At 41.3% G+C, this 23,296-nt stretch overlaps 1 protein-coding gene across 1 annotated transcript; it reads left to right on the forward strand.

Annotated features, from left to right (window-relative positions):
• Positions 1-241: 241 nt before the first annotated feature.
• Positions 242-22,068, forward strand: htr2aa (5-hydroxytryptamine (serotonin) receptor 2A-a; the record flags this gene model as incomplete). Its single annotated transcript, XM_079464130.1, has 3 exons — positions 242-701; positions 16,904-17,104; positions 21,269-22,068. 3 exons carry the CDS (start codon positions 242-244, stop codon positions 22,066-22,068), a joined length of 1,461 nt encoding a protein of 486 aa, XP_079320256.1.
• Positions 22,069-23,296: the final 1,228 nt, after the last annotated feature.

Raw genomic sequence — 23,296 nt, forward strand, 5'->3', positions numbered from 1 at the left:
TATGTTCTTCAATTTTACTGCTTTTTCGGTGACAGAAAAAGACACTTGCTGAGTTGAAATCTATAGCAGGACTTCAGAAGTGCATCTTCTTTGACATCAGTCAAAGAGGACTGAACGAAACAAACACGCTTTGATGAAAGATGGCATGAAGAAAAGGGGATCCATCACATCATTTGGGAGAGCTTGGGAGGTAACACTTTTTGACCATTTTGAGAGTCTTTAAATGCTAATAAGGGACAGTATGAACTTTAATGTCAACATTTCGAAACTTGTGCCAAAAACTCTCTTCACCTCAAATTTGATGCCGTTTGATGACTGGACACCCACCCCGGACATCATGCTGGGTAATGCGGTTCATAACAGTTCATATGGTTGTAACAGAAGCTTGGCTGAAACCGAAGCATCTCTCTTTCCTAATCTATCAAGCAGTGGAACATCCAGTGAACGTACAGAACTTCTGTCGTGGCAAAGATGCAACGGCGAGACGAGCAAACAGGAGTTAGTAAGAAAAAACTGGGCTGCACTGTTGATCTTGGTCGCGGTCATTATTACGGTTACTGGAAACATCTTAGTAATCATGGCTGTCAATCTGGAACGAAAACTGCAGAATGCCACCAATTACTTCCTCATGTCACTGGCAGTGGCAGATATGCTACTGGGACTTCTGGTCATGCCTGTCTCCATGGTGACTATTGTGTATGGTGAGTCTGTTTTCATTTTTATAACCATGTTAGGTGTGCGCTGTTGTGACTAATGGACAATTTTGTGTTATGAATGTGCAGTTATGTCTGTGGGTGTAATTTGGAGGCAGTGTCATGTGACATTTTTGTTTAGAATAGAGGGTATGCCTTGACGTCACTTTTTCACGTGAACACGCCCGGGACATGCTCACTTGAGTGTTAAAACACTCAGCAAAATGGCTGCTTTCAAAAGGAGAAACAAAGAAACCGTGTCTAAAACACACAATTACTTGCTGAAATTATAAGCAGCTGGACTCAACGGTGATCCTTACGACATCCTTACAATTTACAAAGGATTCAGGTGTTCTTGGACACTCAAAAGTTGCTTGAATTTGAGTTTCCTGATATTGTAACCATTCATTTTGACGATTGTTTTACCACTCAAGCGGGCGCATTCAGTGGTGTTCACGTGGGAAAGTGACTACGCGTGCATACCCTCTATTGATAGGCTGTACAAAGTGATTGACCTGTGAAACAACAGAGGCGTGAGTGTCAGGAAATCTGCATAACTGTTGGTTTCCAACCTGGCCTCATAGGAAAAACGTACCTCTGTACACTTTTTACAGCACCACAAAATACGTACTATCAGGTACATGAAAGCCGGTATCACAATTTTCAACAACAGTAACATTAACAACACTCAACATAACACAACATATTATATTATATTGGAGTGTAATCATTTAGAATTTAATCATATGCTGTATTTTGTGTACTTTTATTATTTCGTACGCACAATTTAGACCCCACCCCAAACCTAACAGTTTGTATATTATACAATATAAAACACAACACATAGCAGGAAGATACAGCTACATACACTTTTAGATATTGTTATTTTTGTATTTGTCTCATGTATTTGTTGTAAATTAAGCATTAAAAAACCCTTGAGTCTACATGAACAGGTGCATTCCTGGAGCACGACCGTCAGCGATTAAAACCTGGGTGCTCACAAAATGATATCGTACAGCTTTAGAAGACTCAAAACGCGACCTGTTTGTAAAGGTGTATTGAAAGATTTTGATGTTATCCAAGTTTCCATTATGCCCAAAAAGTTAAATACATACATAAGTATTATAATGTATATATTCATCACACCCAAACTTAAAAAAGGCATGATTGGACCAGGGAAGATGTGACAACCATGAAATACAAATCATTGGTTTCATTATTCAGAAAAAAAACAAGAGTGAAACAGTGGCATAATGTAATGTTTACTTTTTATATTTATTCTTTTCTTTTCATATTTAATATTACATTTATCTTGAATTTATTTGAACCAGTATACATGCCATGATAAATGCTTCTAACATAAATTTGAATATTTTATTATCTATCCACACCGGTAATAGAAACATTTATCATGGCATAGCATAACAGTTTTTAATAAGTAGTGTCAAGTCATCATTTTGGAACAAAATGTATTCTTGGAAAAATATGTATTGACAGTGACATAAATGCTGTGATATGCAAAATTTCTGCTTACGCTGTTGCGGTGTTCATTCACATTGTTTATAGATTATTATTTATTGACTTATATGGATGCATTTTAACTCCCCAGATCAAATCACTCCCCAGTCAATCCCATATAGAGAACCTGTGGTCAATCCTCAAAAAGCGAGTGAATAAGCAGATGCTCAGAAAATGTGATCAACTCAAAGCGCTTATAAGGCAAGAAAGGATCGGCATCAGTCAGAATTTGGCCCAGAAGTTAATATGCCAGAGTGAATTCCAGAGGTTATGAAAAACAAGGCCCAACACTGTAAACTGACTCTTTGCATATATTAGGTTTTTGCCAATAACGGCTTCTCAAATTTTTTTTACATACTGTCACGTATATTTTCAGGTTTACCTTTGAAACACTATGCTTTCTTGCTCATTCTTAAAATAAACCGACAACGAGTTTACAAACTACACTGCCGTGAGCACCGCCATTGTTGTGCTGTTTGATGCTTAATTTATGAACTTTTCCATGACAGAAGACATGTACACATACACTGTTCGGTTGTGGCAATCTGCTATACAACCTTAATGATTAAACAACATTGTTTAGGAAGGATGTTGTGTTTTAATCATGTTTTGATTCATTATTTGTTTTGTTTCAGAAGTAAATGTTAATTCCTCTGTAATTTGTTATTTGTGTACATGAAGGGAGTCGTAATTGATCATTAGTAGCCTTGTGTACACTGACACATTTATTTTAATGCAAACTGCTGGCTGGCTGAGACTGTAGAAGATTTTAATTGCTGCTTTATTTTTATAATGAGCCCCACCACATGAAAAATGCATCATTTATAACAAGAAATAATACAATACAAAGCTTTGATATGAGCTATGTGTTAGGTTTGAAAATGTGTAAGAGAGAGGAAAGATGGTTTTGATGAAGCTTGACAGTGAAATGTTGTTGTCACGCTGCACTTCAGACTGTTGTCACTGTGCCAAAGCAGCGCCTTTGAAGAATTCTCGCTTTTTCTCGGTTCCCCTCTGCATTTGCATTGTTGTATTAGCAGTATTATTCAGGTTCTGGGTGTGAATAAATGTCACGTTTCAGTCCCAGATTACAGTTTAAACCTCATTAGCATTAACGTGTGGTGTGTGTGTTAGCAGAACGACCCTCACACCTTTTTAAATGGACAGACAAAAGATTGAATGACATGCAGTGATGTGAATGGAACATTTGAGATTGTGTCATTATTATATGATGGTTTGATGGAATTGATGCAATTTATATTCACTAGATCGTAGTGAGACTCCTCAGCATTTCACATGTACTTTTGTTAAGCGTTCTGTCTTTGTTTCTTGAATGCTTGAGTACCTCTCGGTTTTAGTTGTACAGGAAAAAATGGCTTTATTGCGGCTGAATTTTTTTGCACCTTTTGTTTTGCCAGTTAATTGACTTAATTAAACTCTTTCTCCTTTTGTTTGATGGTTGAGTCACCCTCTGCCTGCGCCTTTTCTCTCTCTCCTAATCTCTCTCACACACGCAGACTTTAAAACAACCTTTCATTGACGCAGTGGTTTCAATACTGAGATAATGATATCAACAAAATATGTCCCCTTAAACTCTGACATAAACCCGTTGACATTATTAAAAATTCTGTCATAATTTACTCACACTCATGTCATTCCAAACCTGGACACTTTCTTTCTGTTACAGAACACAGAAGAAGATATTTTGAAGAACTTTTGTAACCAAACAACATTTGCTGCTATTGACACAAAACCACTTAGAGATTTCTCAAAATAGCTTATTTTGTGTTATACTGAAGAAAAAGGTCATACAAGTCTGGAATGACATGAGGGAGAATAAATGACGACAGAATTTGTATAACTAGGTGAACTTCCCCTTTAATGCAACACAATTTGCACATATAAGTCAATTTAATTCTCATTTTATAATCTAAATATTACGGAGCATTGATTATACATTTCGTTACACTGTACTTGTATGTGTGTAATGACAATAAATTGAATCCAATCCAATAAGCAATCCAAAGAATACTGAAGGTATGAAAGAGCAGAATATTACAAAGATTTACAGTATTTAAGTACATGTGTTGACTTGTGAAACTAACAAACTTTAGCCACAGCATAGCAACGCTGTAAAATAATTCTGTAAAAAATAAATAAAAAGAATATCCTTTAAAAATAATAAACATAATTTTTCTTATAAAATTACAGGTCATAAGGATATAAATAAAGAATTGCTTTCCTAGTTTTTCTTGTAAATTTGCTGTCTTTTTCTGTAATTTTACAGTTTTTGACCGTGTTTCAAAAATAAACAGTCAAAAATAAAATCAGAAAATGTCTCGGCGCAAGAAATTAACTGTATAATAAATACATAATTTGTTTCCCTGTAAAATTACATGTTTTTTTGTCTGTATTTTTTGTAATGTAACATGACCGTATTTCTAAAATACATTAAAAAATCTGTTAAAAAACAGTAAAATTCATTTTTGTTTACATTTTACGTGGAAAATAAAGATCAATTATGTTTTTTTTATAGTGAATACTTAAGCAACCGCACCGGCATACTGGCACTGTTTTGCACCGGCAAGCACCACCTACATTTTCATCAGAGAATGCAGTCTTGTTCATCATGTTTAGACTAGTGCCCCTTTGATAGAGCGATAATCAATGTTTCTTTGAATTGGTAATGGATCAATTTAGCAGCCAGCTGCTCTATACTGTGCCAGCAATGGCCTCATGCAGCAACAGGAAAACTATCTATTCACTATAACACTGTGGCCTGCTCCTCAAGTGACTTATGTGCACAGATTCTTAAAGAGAAAACAAAGTCAAACTCATTGTATATATATTAAGAGAGCTAAATAAGATGATATAATATTCATGTTGTTCATTTGGTACAGAGTGGGGCTGGCAACACCCCTATTAAACACCCCAATTCACTTTGAATAAATGTGTTTGTCCAATCCATGTGTGTAATGTAATGCTATAAATATATATTAATATGAAAGGGAATGCTGGATAGCTTTCCTTATGTTTCATAGACCTCTTTGGAACTATTCAATGCAAAATGGATATCAAAATAACTCAAAGGCATCGCTGTCTGCAGGGTTTAACAGTATGCAAAACAAAGCCGAATTTAATTGAATCTGTCATTTACACAAGCTGTTTCATTCTCCGCTTGTATATTATCACCTGTTATGAGGGAATGTCACTCTAGAGCGCACAGAGAACATTTAAAGGATCGGTCACTGGAGAAATACTGGAGAAAAAAATCCACTGAATCTCTTGTCAACACAGACACATGCCCTCAAGTTAGAAAAGAGCAATGCAATTTCAGAAGACAGCGACATAGCACATGACGTAGAGAGCAACAGCACAGTGGACAGAGATGTTAAAATAGTACAAAGGAATCACGTCTGAGGGGGCAGATGTGATCAAATCAGACAGGGACTCCCATTGAGCCTCTGAAATGTGATGACGTACTAGAGCTGTGACGAAAGACACACTGAGTAATCGATGGTTAAATATAGCGCCGAGCAAAACAGGTACGAACAAATGCTTGCACATGTATGTGCAGGTGCAGGGGGCTACAGGCTAATACATCAATTCTCACATCAATGTCTTTGAAAAGAAATGAACGTCATTCAAGGTAGTTAAACAATAAAGCCCAATCTTAATGATAATAATTAATAATATATACAATTGTTAATAATAATAATCCTGATGATATATAATCAAACCATGTAAAATGTATTATTTAATAACCTATCTATTCATAGGGTATTTATGGTTTATAGTTCACATTAATATACACTTCTGCCACAGGTGTATCAGGTTTATTTTACATAGCAAATATGCACCATATCCAATCGGAATTTAGCATTAACTGTTAATTTTATAATAATCTACCCTGAAGCCAAGGTTCAATTGATAATGAATTTCCAGGGGCATCTACAATCTCAGTCATAACACCTTTTGTTGTTTATTATTCTTCATCATACCTCTTTTGTTTCTGTTTATTTTTCCATAGCACGGGATGGAGTGACAGTGGGGGAAGCCAAAACAAACAGGTTCAGAATATACACAGACACTAATTTCCCCCTCATTCCCTAAACCCCTCAATCGCTACACTGGCTCCACAGCAGAGCGCCGGCATAATCCCATGCCACATCATGTCACCATGACGATAGAGTGTTCCAGAACAGCCCTCAAAACTCAATAGCTGCTGTTAATGCAGCATTGATGGTTCCCTGACACAGGTGGTCTCTACGTTGCCACAGGGCTCACCGACTAAAAGAGAGGAGTGACTTAATGAGCAGCACGAAGGGCTAATGACGTTCATCTGCGTACTGAAATATATCATTCATTTCATTCTCATTGGGGTCTGGCCACTTAAAGTACTTGACACCTGTTTCATATGTGTAATGGCTGCAGAGGGGTAATTTCTCCTGGTCAAGAATAACCTTGTCTGGTTCTTAAATGTCAGCCCTACAGATAATCTATAAACTGGACGATTAAAGGAAATTCTTCTTCTTCACCCAAGATGGTTTAAGAGCAACACCACGTAAACTCACATTTGACATTTGACGCTTATTCCTCAATGCTACTGCATGGTTTCAGAAGATGTGTAGCACAGGAGTCATGAAGAATATTTTTCTGTTATATTTAGAGTGCTTTTTTGCAAATTGATCTTATATATCTATACCCAAAATTTCATTTTGTTTATTCTCAAAATCTGTTTTTTCTTTTTTCTGTATTCTGTGGGTTCCCTTTTTTGTCAACATGAAATAATACTTTAGTAAACAATAGTATTTACTCATATACTATAGTAAAAAACCTACACACTACAGTGTTTTTGAAAATAGGGCATAATGTATACAGCTATAGTAATCTAAACCAGTTAGCAGCACATTTCTCGTTTCTTCTTTTCTTTTTAAGTCTACAAAATGTAAGTACATTTACATTAAGTCATTTTGCAGACGCTTTTATCCAAAGTGACTTTATCATTTATCATTTTACTAGCACATTGTCTTTACTAAAGGAAATACAGTTTTTTTTCATGAGGGTGTGTCATAAGTTTAAGTGAACTGGACTTTCATTTTGACGGCTCGTGGCAAAGACCATAGATATCAAAACTAGATGCCGTATTAGCATCTTTTTCTATGGGCAATGTTGAGAGTCCGTCCGTGTTGCCAAGTATTTTGCGTGAATTGGGTTAAAATTCTACAAACGAGATCCAAATACGAAAAACCGCATACGAAAATGTCGGACTTCATGTGCAAAGACCTTTAGTGTTTTGATAGTCACAGTATATTTAGTTAGTGTATTTTTAGGATGAGTGTTGGAGTTTAGCTTACAATGTGTGATTTTGAGCATTAAATTAACAGTTTTACAATTCTGTGTGTTAGGTGTGTTACTGTGCTACGTAAGAGTTTAGGAAAATTGTTAGGAGAATTGAAAAGATTGTCATAGCAATTGTATAAAAACTGTAATATCCAAATGATTTTGGGCATAAAAGAAAAATCTATAATTTTGACCCTTGGCTTTTGTTGACTGGCTTTGTGGTCTGGGGTCACATTTGTAAATGTGTAGCGCATCAACATTATTCAAAATGTCTCTTGTGTTCCGCTGAAGAAAGTTTAGGTTAACTTTTCCTTTAAATAAGTTTTATGTTCTTGTCTGCCGAAGTAGGTCAGGTTAAACCAGTCTGTATGGCAAATAACAGCTAAAGAGCTGGAGTGAGCTGTGTGTGCGTGTGTGTGTGTGTGTGTGTGTGTGTGTGTGTGTGTGTGTGTGTGTGTGTGTGTGTATAGGAGGGAGTGATTAATTAGTCTGATAGATTCAGGGCTGGGTAACGAAGCAGAGGATGAGTTCAGGAAGGGTCAGGGAAAACGGGGTGAGCCAGCGGTATTGTAATTATCCCCGGACACGGCCGCACACGCGTGCACTCACTCCTCATGACTCTCACCGAGATTCCTTCCTTCCTTAGCCAAATATCTCCAGCAGCTTTTTCTGTTTCGACATGGTGACACACTGAGATGCTTGTAATCAGGTCCTCAGTGGTCATTGTACCGACATCCGGTAAATCAATGCTTTCAGAATGAATGAATAAAATCTGTGCTGCCAATTTTCTCCAGTCTTTGCTAAGATGTGTCATTTTGGGCTTTGTAATTTTGTGTGAGGAAAAGCGTTTAGGGATGTTGGGTGTGCTTGTGTGCATTCAGAGTAAAAGCACTGCAAACACAATAGACATTTATTGCAATCAATTTTTTCAGTTTTTCATTTTCTTTTTTGGGAGTCCAATGGCTGAGTGCAAAATATAAATGGGCTTGTTTACAAGACAACATACAGATTGCAGCATTTTACTCCAGCGTGTTTCATTTTGTGCTTCACCATCGAGTATGACATGCCCACAGTGTCACGAACAGATGGAAGACCCAAGAGCAGATGCGTTAGAGTTCAGTTTATTTAATGAAACAAAAAGGCAAACAAAGTTACGCGGCAGTACAGCCGGAGTAATGCGGCAGAAGACAGGAATCGTAGTCGGGCAGGCGTGGGTCGGTCGAGGCGCATACAGTATCCGTACAGGGAGAAGAGAGAGCGTAGTCAAACAGGCGTAGGTCGGTCGAGGTGCGAACAATAACTGGAGACAGATGGCAAACTCTTAGTCGGAACGAAGGATCGGAGAACCGGGAAGACAGCTGTAGAACGGCAACTCCTGAAACACAACCACCAGAACGAGCTGGGGGAAAACAAGATTAATCACAAGACAGGGTACGACCGATTGATGTCCCATAAAGGAAACAACACACTGGCAACGGAGCAGAGAGTTGAAGGAGAATATAAAGCAAAGGGAGGTAATGAGAAAATCAAGACCAGGTGCGCGAAATGAAGAGCGCGTGAGTGGAAACAGCTGAGCGTGCACAGAAGTGAATGGTAAGTCAAACCTGAACCCTGACAGTACCCCTTCCCCCAGGCGCGCCCCCAGGCGCGCCAGAGGAAAGCGGGGCACGACGGAGGTGGAAAGCCTCAATAAGCGAACGGTCCAGGATGTCCCGGGCCGGGACCCAACATCTTTCCTCCGGACCATAACCCTCCCAGTCGACCAGATACTGGAATCCCCTACCACGGCGCCTAGAGTCAAGCACCCTCCTGACCCTGAAGGCGGGAGCACCATCCACGATCAGGGGAGGAGGGAGGGAGACCGGGGAAGAAACCAGGGGAACATGAGGAGAGCGACCGACAGGTTTGATTTTAGAGACATGGAAGACTGGATGCACCCGGCGAAGAGGACCCGTCAAGCGCAGCCGAACCGCCACCGGGCTGATGACCTTAACGATCGGGTATGGCCCAACATAGCGAGGGGCCAGCTTGCGTGCAGGGACCCGCAAAGGGAGGTCCCTCGTAGAGAGCCACACCCGCTGACCACAGATGTACCTGGGAGCCTTCCTGCGGTGGCGGTCAGCGGCCAGCTTGGTGCGGTCCCTGGCCCGTAGAAGCGCCTCCCTAGCCCTTTTCCAGGTGAGGCGACATCGGCGAATAAACGCTTGGACCGAGGGGACCGCAGCTTCGGGAGCCTGGGAAGAAAACAAAGGCGGTTGGTAACCGAGGCAACACATAAATGGGGACAACCCAGTAGACGATACCGGCAACGAGTTGTAGGCATACTCGGCCCACGTAAGCTGCTGACTCCAAGAAGAAGGATTGTGAGAGGCCAGGCAGCGGAGCAACCGACCAAGTTCCTGATTGGCACGCTCGGACTGGCCGTTAGACTGCGGGTGAAATCCCGAAGACAGACTGACAGAAGCACCAATCTGTCGACAGAACTCCCGCCAAAAGCATGAGACGAACTGGGGCCCCCTGTCGGAGACCACGTCCTCCGGGAGACCGTGAATCCGGAAGACATTATCAACGACCGCCCGGGCTGTCTCCTTAGCAGAGGGGAGCTTAGGAAGGGCCAGGAAGTGGACAGCCTTAGAAAACCGGTCCACCACCGTGAGGACTACCGTATTGCCGCTGGAAATGGGGAGACCAACCACAAAATCCAGCGCAATATGGGACCAAGGGCGGGAGGGAACAGGAAGGGGTTGGAGCAGCCCGGACGATGGTGCGTTCAGGGACTTGCTTTGGGCGCAGACCGAGCATGCCTTCACGAACCGACGGACGTCCTCCACCATGCCCGGCCACCAGAATCGCTGGCGGATGGCAGCCAGCGATTTCCTGATGCCCGGGTGGCAAACGAGTCTGGAGGTGTGGCACCAACGGAGAACAGCCGCGCGAACCGAATCATGTACAAAAAGTAGATTCGCTGGACATCCCTTAGGGACCTCGATTCCGCTCAAAGCTCGCTTGACGCGATGTTCAATTCCCCACGCGACCCCCCCCAGCACGCACCCAGAGGGCAGGATGGTGTCAGGTGGGAGCGGATCACACAGGGAAGTAAAACACCGCGACAAGGCATCTGGCTTGGCATTCTTAGATCCCGGCCGATACGAGAGCACGAAATCGAAGCGCCCGAAGAAGAGTGCCCAGCGAGCCTGTCTGGAATTCAGCCGTTTTGCGGACCGAATATATTCCAGATTCTTGTGATCGGTCCACACAATGAAGGGGATGGTGGATGCCTCTAACCAGTGGCGCCACTCCCCCAGAGCCAAGCGAACAGCCAGCAGCTCTCGATTGCCGACATCGTAGTTCCGTTCTGTGGGAGACAAACGATGGGAAAAGTAAGCACACGGGTGTAACTTATTGTCACGAGGGAAAACCTGAGAAAGAACCGCCCCAACCCCCACCTCCGATGCATCAACCTCCACCACGAACTGCCGTGTCGGGTCCGGGGTAACGAGAATGGGCGAGGAGACAAACCTGCTCTTAAGTTCCTCGAAAGCCATCTGAGCAGCCGGCAACCAGACAAACTTGCTGTTGGTGGAGGTTAAGGCAGTGAGGGGGGCCGCCACCTGCCCGAAGTTCCTGATAAACCGGCGATAAAAATTTGCGAAGCCCAGGAACTGTTGTAAGGCCCTGCGGGAATCAGGCGGCGGCCAGTCGGAAACGGCCCTTACCTTCTCTGGGTCCATGCGGATCCCCTCGGATGATACAATGTGTCCCAAGAACGGAACAGACTGGCGGTGGAAGTCACACTTCTCCGCTTTAACAAACAGCTGGTTCTCCAGCAGTCGGTGAAGCACCCGTCTGACGTGCTGAATGTGCACCTGGAGAGAAGAGGAAAAGATTAAAATGTCATCCAGGTACACAAATATGAACTTATTGATCATATCCCGCAGCACATCATTAACGAGCGCCTGAAAGACGGCCGGGGCATTAGAGAGTCCAAAAGGCATGACTCTATACTCAAAATGCCCCGTAGGGGTATTAAATGCCGTCTTCCATTCATCCCCCTCTCTTATGCGGACCAGATGGTAAGCATTGCGAAGGTCCAGTTTCGTGAAGAACCTTGCGCCCTGCAATAACTCGAAGGCCGACGACATAAGTGGCAACGGGTACCGATTCTTAACGGTTATGTCGTTCAGTCCCCGGTAATCTATGCAGGGACGCAAGGAACCATCCTTTTTCTTCACGAAAAAAAACCCTGCACCGGCCGGAGACGAGGAGGGACGAATAACACCAGCTGCCAGAGAATCACTCAAATATTTCTCCATGGCTATCCGCTCGGAAGCGGACAAGGAGAAAAGCCGGCCGCGCGGCGGAGAAGTGCCCGGGAGAAGGTCGATAGCGCAGTCGTACTGACGATGCGGAGGAAGGGATGTGGCCCGGGACCTGCTGAAGACCGCTCGCAGGCTATGATAAACCTCCGGGACACGAGCCAGGTCAACTTGTTCATCCTGTAACACAGAAGGAACAGAAGAAAAAGCAGAACCAAGACAGTGAGCATGACAATACACGCTCCACCCAGAAACAAAATTATCTGCCCAGTTAATGGCAGGGTTATGTAACGATAGCCACGGGTGACCCAAAATAAGAGGAACGACAGAAGACTTTAATACAAAGAGAGTGAGCTCCTCACGGTGGTTGCCGGAGGTGATGAGACCTACCGAAGTGGTGGTAAATGATACCGTGCTGATCACCTTGCCGTCCAGGGAGTGGGCGAGAATGGGTGGATGGAGAGGAAAAAGGGGAATCCCCCTCTCACGAGCCCAGGTCTCGTCCACGAAGTTGCCTTCCGCCCCTGAATCCACGAGGGCCGATTCACGGAACGAGTCATTGACACAGGTAAGCACGACCGGAAGAAGGGTACGCGAACCCAGGATGGGGGAGATGGAGGTGCCGCTCGCCAGGACTCCCCTCTTTACCGACGAGCGCTGGCTTTTAACGGACAGGCAGCCGCTTGGTGTCCTTGTCCCGCACAGTAGAGGCACACTCCGTCGTTTATGCGACGCATCTTTTCCTTGGCCGAGAGGCGAAGTCTGCCAAGTTGCATGGGTTCCGTTTCATCAGGAATAGGGGGTCTGCGAAGCGAAGCCCACGGATCCAACTGAGCGGTAGCTGATGACCTGACTCGCTGACGAACCTCTCTCCTCGCATCCAGCCGGATGGCCAACTCCACCAGTCCGTCAAAATCCCCAGGAAAATCCCTGGCATAAATCTCATCCTTGATTTCGCTGACGAGTCCCTCTAAGAAACGTGCCATCAGAGCTTCGGCATTCCAGGCACAAGTGGCGGCCAGGGTACGAAACTCGATCGAATAGTCCGTCACCGACCTACTGCCCTGTCGCAGTGAGGCAAGATGTCGAGAAGCCTCCCTCCCGAAGACTGAACGGTCAAACACCTTGATCATCTCTGCCTTAAAGTCCTGAAAGTCGTGCCTGTAGCAAGCCTGTGCCTCCCACATAGCTGCTCCCCACCCGCGAGCCCGTCCGGTAAGAAGGGAAACCACGAATGCCACCTTGGCTCTATCAGAAGAGTAGGTGCGAGACTGTAGAGAAAACACAACTTCACACTGCGTGAGGAATGCTCTGCAAAGGGTGGGCTCACCGTCGTACAATGGTGGGTTATTTATCCGGGGCTCAGGAGGTAGTCCTTGAGAGGTTGCATCGAGCTGTAATGTGTGTTCCATCCGGGACGAAAGATCATTCACCAGAGTGGACAACGCATCCACCGTCCGCTGCGTTGCCGCTATGCCTTCCTGATGATGGCCCAATAACGCCCCCTGCCGCTCCACGGCCGTGTGCAACGCTGACGCATCCGCTGGGTCCATGATGGCCAGTGTGTTCTGTCACGAACAGATGGAAGACCCAAGAGCAGATGCGTTAGAGTTCAGTTTATTTAATGAAACAAAAAGGCAAACAAAGTTACGCGGCAGTACAGCCGGAGTAATGCGGCAGAAGACAGGAATCGTAGTCGGGCAGGCGTGGGTCGGTCGAGGCGCATACAGTATCCGTACAGGGAGAAGAGAGAGCGTAGTCAAACAGGCGTAGGTCGGTCGAGGTGCGAACAATAACTGGAGACAGATGGCAAACTCTTAGTCGGAACGAAGGATCGGAGAACCGGGAAGACAGCTGTAGAACGGCAACTCCTGAAACACAACCACCAGAACGAGCTGGGGGAAAACAAGATTAATCACAAGACAGGGTACGACCGATTGATGTCCCATAAAGGAAACAACACACTGGCAACGGAGCAGAGAGTTGAAGGAGAATATTAAGCAAAGGGAGGTAATGAGAAAATCAAGACCAGGTGCGCGAAATGAAGAGCGCGTGAGTGGAAACAGCTGAGCGTGCACAGAAGTGAATGGTAAGTCAAACCTGAACCCTGACACACAGTCCATTCACTGTATGAAAGATTTTCCAAATTCCACCTGTAGAGCTGCGTTCCAATCAGAATCGCATAAAAGCTCAGAGGAACACTTTTAAAGTCTTAACACTTAAAAGGGGCTAGATAAATAGAAAAAGCTTTGGAAATCGGTGCTTTTTAATTTAACTTTAATTGAAAATGTTTAAACAATAACGTAGATGATTCACATTAAATCATATTCTGGAATTTACAGCAGAAGAAAAAAACAGACACGATTTTCTAGTGCATTCTAGGGTAGTGTCTGTAATATTTTGACAAAATCAAATGTGACAAAGTCATTTGACAGCAATGTGAAAGACTGACCAGACCCATGAAACCATTGATAAATTATTTTTGAACTTTTCCTGAATACAAATATTACTGTATTATTTCTGAGTGAATAACTTTGTTTCTTTGCAGTATCTGAGGTCTGTAAAAATACAGATTTATTTACTGTAATTTTGACTTGTTTTTCTGGTTTTCATTTTCTGCAAATACATGCAAATAGAAACAATATTTTTATTTGAAATTTGGGAGAAATATTAATAGTAGGTCACAGAATAAAACAAAAACGATATGTTTACCTGAACACATACCAAAACAGACAACTCAGAAAATATGAACGTCCTTCATAATGGTCTTTAAAATGTTTCACGGCTCTATGTAAGTATGGTAGAGTTAGAGCCCATCATAAATTATTTTAGATGACCAGTTAAAAAAAATGAATGAGCACTTGATTCATCTTGGTAATACACTTTCTATTTTTGAAGATGTCCCTCAGCCACATAATACCTGTGTGAACAGAAGTTTGACTTTGACAGAGGCACAAGCAAAAATACTCCACTTATCTGAGCAAATGTATTTATTTTGGGGGGGTTTGAGTATTAAGTGGGTAGTGATTATGCCCGAGTCTGCACTCGAGTATGGGCAACTACAGTAAGATAAACTGTAAGAGGCTCTACCTTTCACGGTTTATGTTCCACTTTCAGAAACAAGCAAAAACGTGCATTCGCCTTTGTCTCATAGACACACATGCAGCTATTTTGCATTAATGGATTATTAATTAGCCTTTGATTTTGATGCAGTTTCTGCCATTTGAGCGTGGCTGAATAGAGCCGCAGCTGGCAGGAGCCTCAGCTGAGCACACAGGAACCAGATAACGTCCTGCGTGTCTCATAGTATATTCATAAGCACCTTTTCAGACTTGCAATGATTGACCTTTCATTCTTCAACTCCTTTATTTAGTATCTTTTAGGATCTTTGATTTTTATTTATTCCATCATGCATACCACTACAAGCCCACCATATTCATATTCTCTCCAAAGACCTTCATCTCACACGCCCTCTTTTTCTCTCTCTGTGTCGACTCATGCTTCAGCGTTAGTCTGTGTACCGCCACATAAAAAAACGCTGTTTGTGTTTATGTGCGAGTCGTTATGATGAGGTTCATAGTAAAACACATCTATCTTTAGTTACTGTGTCACGCAGGCCTTTTTTACACCTCTGCAGTAAGAGAGCGAGAGAGAGAGAGAATGCGTGGGAGCTTTTCAAAGCTAAGATTCTTCTGTTTTTGAGTGTTGAATTGAACTTTGAGTTTTTTGTGGAAATCAGTCTGCTGTCACTTTGAAGAATGCAGTAAAAAGTTAAAAAAGTTAAAAATAGGAAAAGTAATTATGCTGTGGTTACGCTTGCTGGAATCTCTGCGAGTATTTCTAGTATTAGAAGCACAAAGGACTCTTAAACTATTGTCAAAGGTCAAAATAAAGTATATCAGTTATCTAACTTTTGAGATGTGGATTTTAGCTTCAAGCTTTTAAAATGCGTCTAACAATTGTTATTAAATATTATGTATTGTTTGTGTGTTTGTTTTGGTAATTGATGGTCTTGATTATATGTTTTGCATACAATTCATCCACACTGCTCTCTCTCCCGCTGTTCTCTGTATCACATTTTCCGGAGCTCCTCCTGCTGTTTTTCTAACACTCATCTCGGTCTCTTTATTTTTTTTCTGCCTCATTTCCTCTTCCTTTGAAAGACTACTTTCTTAGTGGCACAATATTCTTTCTGCCATTTCAGCTTTGCCTTCGTGCTTTTTCACTCTTTTGTCACAGACAAAAACAACTAGTGACAGCGTTGCTTTCATAAGAAAGTACCTGCCAATAAATATACTGCAAATGTGACCCTGGACAACTAAACCAGTCTTCTGGGTCAATTGATATTTTTACATAATCTGAAAGCTGAATAATAAAGCTTGCTACTGATGTATGGGTTTTTAGGATATGACAATAAGTGGGGGAGATAGAACAGTTTTTATATATTTAGTGTAGGAAATTAACAAAATATCTTCATTGAACATGATCTTATCTTAATATCCTAATGATTTTTGGCATAAAAGAAAAATCTGTAATTATGACCCATACAATGTATTTCTGGCTTTTACCTAAAATATTCCCGTGCAATTTAAGAATTGTTATTATATATTCATTGTGAAGAAATGTGTTATTTCAGTATTGGTGTTTGTATGTACATACTGTATGTGTCAGCCTGTTCTATAGAAACTGACAGCAGTGTTAAGAATGAGGCTTCCTTTTTCAGTAATGATTCTTTTTGAGGATGGTCATTTTCTGCTTCACTGCCCTGGGCACTTGTCCACTCTACGGAACTAGAACAAATTGTCCACCAGTGGCTTTGGGCTGTTGTAACGGATTTACATTTTTGCATTTGACAGAAGCTCTTATCCAAAGCGAAGTACAGGACTGTGCATTTAGCGCATTTGAGCTGTCTGTGAAACACAAAAAAAGATATTTGTATATGTCCATCTTCTTTTGTGTTCTGTAGTAGAAAGAAAGTCACGTTTCCGTCTTAAGTTTACTTATTACCGCTTTCTATGTGTTTATCTTCCTCAGGTTATTCATGGCCCCTCCCTGCTGCAATGTGTCCCGTGTGGATCTATCTGGACGTTCTCTTTTCTACCGCCTCTATCATGCACCTGTGTGCCATTTCCCTGGACCGTTACGTGGCCATCCGCAACCCTATCAGACACAATCGGTCAAACTCACGCTCCCGAGCCCGGGCCAAGATCACTGCGGTCTGGACCATCTCTGCGGGTAACCCATGCCATTATTCTTACACTGCCGTGTAGTTCCTCAGGCTGTCTGATGAGTCATGAATCTAATCTGATGTATTTTCATGTTAGGGTCGTATCACTGACTCTTATTACAAGTGAAAATGACTCTTATTACTTTGAAATAACCTTATCTGTGTATGAAGACACTCTAAACACCAAGAGCAATGCAAAGAGGGCCTTTATTCATGTGTGCTTGAATTTTAAATTATATAAATGAACTAAAGACATTGAGAGGTAATAAACATGCCTTTTGTCATTGCTCGGAGGAAAGGCAAGACATTATATAATGCATGAATGGGAAAGAGAGATTACTGGGCACAGGTTGGGTATCTGTACCTATAATTGCATCAGCATTCAGTTATATTATAGCTCGGCACAGGGAAATGCAATAATGGAAACTGCAGTATGGCGACTGAAAATTCATTAGTATCCAGCTGATCATGTCAATAGTACCTCAAGGAAGATATAAATGAAAAGTAATTAACATAAAAGAAAGCAAAAAAATTAAATTTTACAGGTCTGATGATGGCTTTAGTTTCACCATATACTGTACTTTGTTTAAAAACGTTGCTATTTTTAAAGGGACAGTTGTCCCCCAAAAGATCTCTTTATTTACTCTTTTGTTCCAAATCTTTATACTGTAAATTACTTTGTTATGATGAACACAGAGAAAGATATTTTTAAGAATGGTTGTAACCAAACAGTTTACGCTTTAGATTACAGCCTGCAATGTACTGAATAATTACATAGAATTGAAAGTAGCTAATTGTAACGATAATGTACCTCTTAAGTACATATCTGTAGGTAAAGAGGAGCAATATGCAAAGTTTGGGGAATGAAGGAAATTAAAAAATACATGTATATTCCATTTTAAAATGAAGCAGTAACTATTTAATATTACGTGCATGACCTGCAGTATGCTATACAACTCATTTTGTAATCATAATATACCCATAAATTAACTACTGGGGATATTAATTAAGTACGAGGTTCAAACATGACATAAGGGGAAATTATGTGTACAGTTTTTGAGCAAGCAAAACAGCACGAATGAAGCACGCAGACTGTCTTTGTTTTAACTTTAAGTTATTTTGATGAGTTTTGATGTGTAAAATGTGCAAAATCAATGTTGATCTTTTGAGACTATAATCAATTTCAAGAGCGGTTTGATTTGGATGTTTATATGGCATGTAGTTCCCTCGTAAATATATTTTTTACCAAAATTGCTTTATACATTTCTTTGTTCGGTTAGTCACAAAAGAAAATAGTCTGAAGAATGTAGGAAAGCAAACCGTTCAGGGGGAAATTTTGACTACCATTGTAAATTGTTCTACTATGGTAGTCAACAGTGGGCAAGAACTGCTTGATTACAAGCATTCCTCTAAATATCTTTCTCTGTGTTCATCAGAACAAAAAATGTATACAGATTTGGAACAACTCGAGGGTGAGTAAATGATGACAGAATATTGTTTTTGGATGAACTGTCCATTTTAATGTACTCCACGTTCGCCCTGTTCTTCCATGCACATGCAAGATGGCCAAAAACAGAGCTTCAGATCAAAATTTCATAAAGAGAATGCCACCCTGACATTTACATCATTGTAATTGCAAAACCAAAAGATAAACAAAACAGTCTAATAAACTGCATATACTGTATAATCCAAACCAATAAAACCAAGATCAACAGAGACCAACCCTATAACAGATCTGCACTAATGAAGCTGCGTTTAACTGAGTCAATACACTTCTAGATAAACAATTAAAGTATGTTACAAAAACACGCTTTCGTTCACAGAATTCCAGACTCAGACCTGATTCACAGTAATCAGAGACAGTATTCTCTTAGAGCGAAGAAGACTGTTAGATGCTCATTATCCATAATTTAATGATCAACGAAAATCCACTGACATTCCAAAGAGTTTAGTGCTGCTTGAGCCATGAGTCAGAAGCTTTTCAAAAGCCTCTAAACAGCATGTCAGGTTAAGCCAAAATATGGATTTGTAATTATCAGTCGAGGAGTCGCTATCCTAACTCTTGATGTCATTAAAATAAGATCATGATAAATATTATCTTGATTAATGGTGTCATTTTCTTACACTTGAGGAATTTTGATAATTATTCAGATCACAAGTCTGAGTTATGTAAGATGTTCCTTGTGAGGCATCCTCCAGTCTCTCTTTGCTTAACGGCACTCCATCTTCTTTTCATGCAGTTAGACAAAACAGTCTAGAAAAACCGAGTGTCAATAAAAGCATTGACAACACAGAATTAGAGGACAAGAGCATCTTTCCTAGATTCAAACAAAATAACTATTCCCCATGATTCAGTTGCCTCCCTCTTTAACTTTCTGTGCTCACTGGTATAATAAATATGATGCCAGGAGAGATCCCCCTCTTAAGCCCGCTTCATAAAGTCTTTTGTGAAATGTTTTGAAAAGAAGACTGCAGCTATATATATATATATATATATGTATTTATCTCCTTCTCATCATCCTCTTAGATTTTGACACATGGCTACACCCAATTTGTTACAATCTGTGCTTCATCGTGGCAATCCAATGCCTCCGGTTATCTATAGCTGCACACCCAGTGGCAGGCACATCATCCAGAGGTGCGGGGTCCATTGCGGCCCCTCCTCTCCACCTGCTCTGCTTCCCCCCAAACCCCAGAGAACAGACACGATCTGCGGAGATTTACTGTTTCCATGGAGATGGAAATATCCATGGTCTCATCACCATGGCAGTTTCACTGAAAGTTTGTCCTTGAGCGATACAAGTCTTCCGTTTGCAAAACGGATGGGGAAATGAGCAGCGTGTCATATGCAACAATATACAGACTTTTTTACTGAACTCAGTGCGAAGAGTCGCAAATATTCACGCATTAATTGATGTTACACTGTTATAGCCCATGAGCAAAAAAGTCACATTGATAACTGTGGAATAATCCAAACACGTGTGAAAAAAAGAGTTTCGCTGTTGGATGAAGTGATAGGTGTCTGCCCTTGAACAACCAGTGGTACATCAATCGATGGCTTCCCGATGAGTGTCACAGCATGTCATAAACATTTCATAAATATCTGCCACCTACGCTCTCAGTTTGAAACATTTTAATGATTGGTAAATAAATTATGTATTTATGCTTTAAACTAAAATTATGGAAGAGTTTACACATGAGTATGAGCCAAAATATCTAGATGTAGCCTGCTGTAGCTCCTTAAACGATCTTAAAACCAGATGAGGGAATGAAATGTCATATGTACTGTTAAACTGGTTTGTCACTACTACTGCATGGTGAAACTCTATGGTTTTCCACAAAGATTAGAAATATTTTTTGCTGTCAGCCAATAAACAGATTTTTTGTATTGGTTATTAAAAAAAGAGAGAATTTAAGGCAAAGAGTTTAGTTAACAATTATATACTGCCGTGTTTATTATAAATAATAGCTTCCAAAGCATTCTTAGCCACGAAAATACGCAGATGAACAAGCTCGACAAGCTCGCAGTATGTCCCCTCAACATTTTTCTCATGCATGTGGAAGACCGCGGCCCCTCCTGATGATGAAAATTACGTCATACGGACGGCACAGACCGTTCGACTATATTTTGGTCTTAACTGTCAGTTTGCTGCCAGTTACATTTCACAATGAGACACCTGCTTTTATACATCCAATCAATATACAGTGGAAAAGGGGGGGTCAGCTGTGGCTTAATGGTTAGAGTGTTGGGTTTGTGATCAGAAGGTTGCCGGTTTTAATCTCAGTGCCAGCAGGTCATGACTGAAGGGCCCTTGAGCAAGGCACCTTACCCCTGATAGCTCTGCAGTAATGTGCCACTGTATAAAAAAACTACTTGTAAGTCGCTTTGGATAAAAGCGTCTAATAAATGTAAATGTAAAAGCAAGCCCCGCCCACTCCTTTTCTCATTCGATATTCACTTTGAAACAAATCAGAATACCAAAGACGATTGCCGCTTCAGGTTCATGGGGACTTTAACTATGAAATGTACTATTTAGTATGTCAAATTGCAGGTTTTACAACTTTGGTGTTTAGAAAATGTACTGCTTCTTATCTGTTTTTTGGATTCATTGCCTTAAAATGTCTGTAGAACGACTGAACTATCAAACAATGTCTATGCCAATGTTTTGCAGGTATCTCTATGCCAATCCCAGTGCTGGGTCTGCGAGACCATTCCAAAGTTTTCAGAGATGGCAGCTGCCTATTGACTGACAACTCGTTTGTGTTGGTTGGCTCTTTTGTGGCCTTCTTTGTGCCATTGACCATCATGGTGGTGACCTACTTCCTGACTATCGGTGCTCTGCAGAGCGAGGCTACGGTCTGCCTGGATCAGCTGGTGCCACGGCCTAAATGGAACACTGGATTCACCCTAAACTTCCTTCCCGGCCCTGCGTTCTCTGCGTCAGAAAAAAAACTAATTTTCCGTCACTCGATAAGCCGCGAGGGGGAGTCCGGGGTGGACACTCCTCCTTTTGGACGTCACACTGTGCAATCGATCAGTAATGAGCAGAAGGCCTCCAAAGTTCTGGGTGTGGTCTTTTTCCTGTTTGTTGTCATGTGGTGTCCGTTTTTCATCACCAACGTCTTGGCAGTGGTATGCGAGCCGGCAACGTGTGACGCTGATGTCATGAATGGTCTGTTGAATGTGTTTGTGTGGGTGGGCTACCTTTCCTCTGCTGTCAACCCTTTGGTCTACACGCTGTTCAATAAGACTTACCGCTCAGCCTTTGCCAGATATATCCGATGCCAGTTTTATGAGGAGAGGAAACCGTTACAGCTAATTCTGGTTAATACTATTCCACCACTGGCCTATCAGTCCACACACCTGTCGCTCACCGGATCAATAGGAAACGGAGATTTCTCGTTTCCTCTGTCCAATAAAAATCACCATCTTTCCAAAACCAGCAAAAATGAGAGTGTTAGTTGCTTGTGAATTCACTTGACAAAATGACAACACAAACTCCTGATTGGAATCACAAATGACTTTTTCTGGGATTTTGTTTGGCATTCTCTCCAAATGACCTCCACAGTCCAGACTGACATGGCCTATGGGATATCAATATTCAAACCCCAACAATATTGACAAACAAACAGCACTACAGTCCCTGAGTTTATCTTAAGATATGAGACATCAAGACTCTTTTCTGACCTCATCACCTTCTCGACTGAAAAGATGAGCATTGGTCACCAACATACATTGAGGTTTTGATGTTGATGCCCAAGATGGGTTGTTGGCATGATGTTGTGTCCTAGCTACTTATAAGATCATGCTGACCAACAAGCACCAGTTCATGATGGTCTAAACTGGTCTTTTCAGAGGGGTGAATCTAAATGCAAGTTGAATCAATGTAATAAAACCCATTGGGTTATACACATTGTACACAAATGTTGAGTAAGAGTTTTGGTTTGATGTCCAAACGTTTAGTTTTGTATGTAGCACTTTATATTGGAAAAGGTTGAATCTAGATTTGTTGTACGGCAGCTCAGTGGTGTTTTGTTTACAATGTAAGGTTTGTCTTGACATATACGTCTTGATACAATTGAGTAAAACTTGTGATGTAACGTTTTGTACTGCGTCAAAGGATTAATATGCTGTACTTGACTTATGTGCTGATGGTTTATACAAAAGCAAAGATTTGTATTAAATGAATCCAGACAAAAAGTGCTCTCCTGAAATACAAAAGCAAAGACACATTTAATGATAACATACACAAAAGGTGACATTTGGTTTACTAAATGTTGTTTTTAGACCCACAATTTGACTTTATATATTTAAACCAATATGCCATTTTTTATTCACCCTGATGTCATTCAAAACTTGTATATGATTCTTTCTTCTGTGGAAAACAAAAGAAGATATTTTGAGAAATGTTTCAGTTAGTTTCCACACAAGTAATACAATGGGGTCCAGTGTTGTTTGGTTACCAACAATCTTAGAAAAAATCAATAACCATCTTTAAAATAGTATTTTGTGTCCATACAGGTTTGGAATGAGTGTGAATAAATGATAAACCATCACTTTAAGAGGCCATAGTATATACCGGTGTCGAGGTTAAACTTACATAGTCACATAAACCTCCTCAAATTACCTCCTTAAATTAAAGTCACATAAACCTCCTCAAATGTGTATCTGCCTTCAATTTTGTCATTTAAGTCAGAGC

The sequence above is a fragment of the Barbatula barbatula genome, assembly GCF_947034865.1.
Source record: "Barbatula barbatula genome assembly, chromosome: 9".
Lineage (NCBI taxonomy): Eukaryota > Metazoa > Chordata > Actinopteri > Cypriniformes > Nemacheilidae > Barbatula > Barbatula barbatula.